The sequence below is a fragment of the Sesamum indicum genome, unplaced genomic scaffold (genome assembly GCF_000512975.1).
Source record: "Sesamum indicum cultivar Zhongzhi No. 13 unplaced genomic scaffold, S_indicum_v1.0 C00470, whole genome shotgun sequence".
NCBI classification, from domain to species: Eukaryota; Viridiplantae; Streptophyta; class Magnoliopsida; order Lamiales; family Pedaliaceae; genus Sesamum; species Sesamum indicum.
In genome coordinates this window covers 1-4,581 of record NW_011629749.1, presented here as the reverse complement: position 1 = coordinate 4,581, position 4,581 = coordinate 1, and the positions used below count along the sequence as shown (strand labels likewise).

Below are 4,581 nucleotides of genomic sequence, written 5' to 3'. Positions count from 1 at the left end.
TTCTTGCGACGAACTTGAATAAAATATTTCTTGAAATTGTTCATTGATAAATGAAAATGAATATGACATTTGGTTATTTACTGGATTTGAACGAGCCTTCCAAACTCTATGAAGTTAAGTGCTATAACGTGATTATTATGTTGAATATATGGAATTCTCGAATTCATTATGAACTTTCACTAGGAACTACCTTTAGAGTCAATATATATAAGTATCCAAAAAGTCCTATTTATCTTGATATCATTCTGTTCTTCAGAATATTCAACTTGCATGTGGCCTTTAAATGGTCTATCGTCCATGTGATTGTTTGATTGGATTCATGGGTTTGATCATGTGGTTTTGCTAAGCAGTCATTGGGCTCAGGGGTTGGACGGTTCACGGGGCACACTGGCGTAGCATTGGGCTACTAGTAAGGCTTCGTCGTTCAGTTTCTGCTTGGGTCTTTCCACAGGCACGCTGGAGATTGCTTGTTTGTGATTGGCGTTGTCATATAACAAGGCATGGCCAATTAATATAGTCGTAGGTCGTTCCTTGCATGGAGGATAATATAGTAAACGGTCTTTTTGAAGACACAAAGTGGTGATCATGAGATTCGGTCTTAGCCTAATGTGATTTTCACAAGCTCAATTGTATTGTTGCCATTCAATATGACATGTTTTAAGCATATTGAATGAGTTTGCTATTATTTGAGTTCCTTCTTCCAGGTACAGATGATAAATTGACCAAGTCAAGATTTGACTTACTAAGAAAGAGATCAATGTGATTAGGAGGGAGGCTGAATTGTTAGTAATTATAGTTGTTCTCATTATCATTTCAATTTTTATGAGTAGGTTGTTTTTAAGATATCAATTAGGTCGTGTCCCAAGGATGGCACCTAAAGGAAGACTCCTATTTTTGGGGCGTTATATTCCAAGTTTAGGGAGGTTAATGAGACCTCTTCTCCCAATCATTGTTCAAGATTTTAGAGATTATAGGTTACTTCGCCCTGGAGGCACCACGTATTCCCAAAGGGCTAGCTGTCATTCGATTTTGTGACTTGTGCCTCCAAAGATCCTAGTGCATGCCACCTTAGTTTTTTGATTAATTTATTTTCTAGGGGTGCTTGCTAGACTCTCTGAGAGCTTTACATGAATTGGGCTTCTTGTGGGTATCTTGGGCTCTCCCGAAAGGGCCTCTTGGGTGGCATTGTGAACTTTATATTCCTTTCTTCTTTTCAGACTACTTATACCTCTTTGGGTTAGTCCATTTTTCTGGGCATCATATACTAAGTAATAAGGACACACTAGATACATCTATATTATAAATAAATATTATTTTTGTAAACTAGATAAATATAATAAAAAAAGGTAATTTAATATATATATTGACTTTATCCTAGCAAAATTATATTGTGATATTTTAGCAATCTTCATTTTTCTATTCCCAAAAAGCATTTGAACTTTGAAATGAATCCAACTTTTTTTATGTTTGAAGTTTAACAATTATGTGAATAGTAAGTTAAAAGGGTTAAATATGTTTTGCACCTTTCAACCATGCATGTACTCGCATTTACATTTTTAAAATATGAAAGGTAACAAAAATATTTCTGAATATATAATTTGACAATATTAAGACAAAAAATACCCTTCTCACTCACCCCTTATATTTTTTATTTTACTCTCTAAAATATGTTTTAATAAAAAATTTCCTCCAAAACTACTTATAGTTATTTAAGATTTTACTCAAATTTTATTTTAAAAATAATATTTAAAGTTTTAAACTTTTTATAAATTATGTAATACAGAAAAATAAAAAAATATTGAGCTCAATATATACAAATATATTTTACAAAGTATATAATTAACAAGTACACACAAATATGTGTAAATACATAATGCATATAATATTATAAAAAAGTATGTGATATAAATTATAATTTTTTATCAGTTACATGCCCACAATAAAAATATATCAGTATCTACATATATATTTTGTGTAATATTTTAAATTGTATTGATAACTTATTTTTAAAAAGAGTTTATATAAAAAACAACACGAGCAAAAATTATATAAATATTTTATCAGTTATGTAAAAAGTATAAGAATTGTAAAATTTATAAAGTTTATATAGATTATATACTCAGTATAAAAATTATAAATTTCAGATAGTATTTATTTTAAAAAATTATAATAATTCAGATTATATATAGAATGATTGTAACAAATATATTTCATTTGGTGTAAATTCTAAGGGCATTTTCATCTTGAAAAAAATTGATCCATATTGTGAGGGGTCATTTGTTATGTTATATAGTTTAAGGGTGAAACTGCAGTTTATATATAGTTAGGGGTGCAAAAAGTATTTAATCCTAAGTTAAATAAGAAATTAAAATTAAATATTAAAAATTAAAATAACAAAGCAAAAATTAACAGGTCAGATATTGTTAAATATAATTTTCTTTTTAATTTATTTGTTATTGGTTGGTTTGGTCGTTGTTCAGGGTAAAAACATATACCAGAATACACCAGATCACCACTCTATCATCTTCTTCAAAGTACGAAATGGAGATATCAGATAAGCCTCCTGGAACCTTCCAGAGGCTCTAGAGCGCACCTTCTACACAAATATCATTATTCATCCAATTTCCCCTCAGCCAAACAACCCTCCCACCCTTAAATCCTTTGCTTCCCTCAAAACTCTACAACTACAACACACACACATTCTCTCAGAAGGAAAATCACATGGCTTTGTTTGGCGATCCTTTCAGGCGCTTCTTCCTCAGCCCCACAATCTACCGCACATCCCCAGGATCGACAGCCCTCCTTGACTGGCTGGAATCCCCAACCGCTCACATCTTCAAAATCAACGTCCCAGGTCAGTTCTGCGATCCCTCCCTTAATTAATTGAAATGCTTTGCATTTCCAAATTCAGATTCCGATGGAGGTGTGTTTGGATGGATATATACATGGTAGGGTATAGCAAGGAGGATATAAAAGTTCAGGTGGAGGAGGGGAACACCCTGGTGATCAGAGCGGAAGGTGGGAAAGAGGAGCAGCAGGGGAAAGAGAAAGACGTTGTTTGGCATGTGGCGGAGAGGAAAACATTGGGGAAAGCAGATTTCTCGAGGGAGATTGAATTGCCGGAGGATGTGAAGGTAGATCAGATCAAAGCTCAGGTGGAGAACGGCGTGCTTACGGTGGTTGTACCCAAGGATACAACTCCCAAGCCTTCTAGAGTTAGGAATATCAATATAACCAGCAAGCTTTGATGAGCTTGTGAACTGATGATGATCATCGACTTCAGAACCGGTGGGATTGTACTGTTTGGGTCAATAATGATCAGTAATCAGTTTTGTATGTTTGTGAAGTAAAACGTTTTATTATATCCTATTTACATAATAATTTCTTATCTTTTAAAAAATTACTCATATATCCATAAAAAACATCAATATAATTTGTATAAATTACTCTTAGTTTTTTAAGAATTAGACATACACTATTAATATTGATGCGTGCGAAATAATATGGGTCCGACAGTTTTGGACTTTCGTTCTGGATCAGGACCAACAAGTAAGAAGAGTTGGGAAACGGAACCAGCGAAACAACATAGTAGCAATGCAGGGCGGCAATGAGTTGAGCTTTTGGCGAGCTCGAGTTCGACTTTTACATGATGAGCTCGAATTTGGTATTTTTTTTTTATTATTATTTATTTATTATTATTATTAGATTAAATCATGGGATCAAATTATCAAATATCTATATAAATTTATAAGTGATAAAATAGGTTTGCATAATGTATACTATATATGTTATAAATATACCAAAATATTGTATGAAATTATAATTTATTGTTATAAATATAAACTACTAATTAGTTTAGTAGTAATATAATTAATAAAATATATCAAAAAAAATTTCATACTGAACAATTTAAAAATTATAGAAAAGTATCTATGATCTAAAATAATACAATCGAAATACATAAAAATATTTTATAGTTGCGATTAATATACGTTCACAATCTGCAATAAATTTTGATATTTATAAATATTCGTATTAAATTGATGTAACTATCATCATACATTGTTGAACAACATGGGTTAATCGGGCCATCAAAATTCAGATCAAACCGTTAGATGTGATCAAACCTACAGAAAAATACATTCGGTAAAGTTTTAGACTTATTGAATGTACGGATGTCAAGATATCATACTCGGAACATAAAAGTAATCATTCAAGACAGTGTATCGTTGAATTAAACCATGTGATTTTAAATCATACCGTCTAATATGATTTAATGGACACAGTCTTATATATATTTAAATTTAGTATGAATCGAGTGTCTGGATTTTAAAATATCGTAAATATTATTTAAATTTTTTATCTCAATATATATAATAAAATAATAATAAAAATAATTAAAATTGTTCAATCTATTATTATTATTATTATTATTATTATTATTATTATCATCATCATCATCATTATCTTTAGATTAATTCATAGGGATCACTAAATTTCGACATAAATTTATAAGTAATAAAATAGATTGCATAATGCATAGTATGTATCTTGCTATAAATATAAAACTCAAAACTTGAT

General features: G+C 30.7%; 1 protein-coding gene across 1 annotated transcript; it reads left to right on the top strand.

Moving 5' to 3' along the window:
- The first annotated feature begins 2,540 nt into the window (after positions 1-2,540).
- LOC105155177 (15.7 kDa heat shock protein, peroxisomal) lies at positions 2,541-3,381 on the top strand. Its single transcript, XM_011071033.2, has 2 exons — positions 2,541-2,854; positions 2,953-3,381. The coding sequence occupies exons 1-2, from the start codon at positions 2,722-2,724 to the stop codon at positions 3,246-3,248; spliced, it is 429 nt and encodes a 142-aa protein (XP_011069335.1). The 5' UTR covers positions 2,541-2,721; the 3' UTR covers positions 3,249-3,381.
- The last annotated feature ends 1,200 nt before the right edge of the window (positions 3,382-4,581 follow it).

What these genes read in the sequence shown, in the direction of transcription:
- LOC105155177 (XM_011071033.2), top strand. Translation starts at nt 2,722, where the DNA reads ATGGCTTTGTTTGGCGATCCTTTCAGGCGCTTCTTCCTCAGCCCCACA. An exon ending in CTTCAAAATCAACGTCCCAG is followed by an intron (nt 2,855 to 2,952) that starts GTCAGTTCTGCG and finishes TATACATGGTAG; the next exon opens with GGTATAGCAAGGAGGATATA.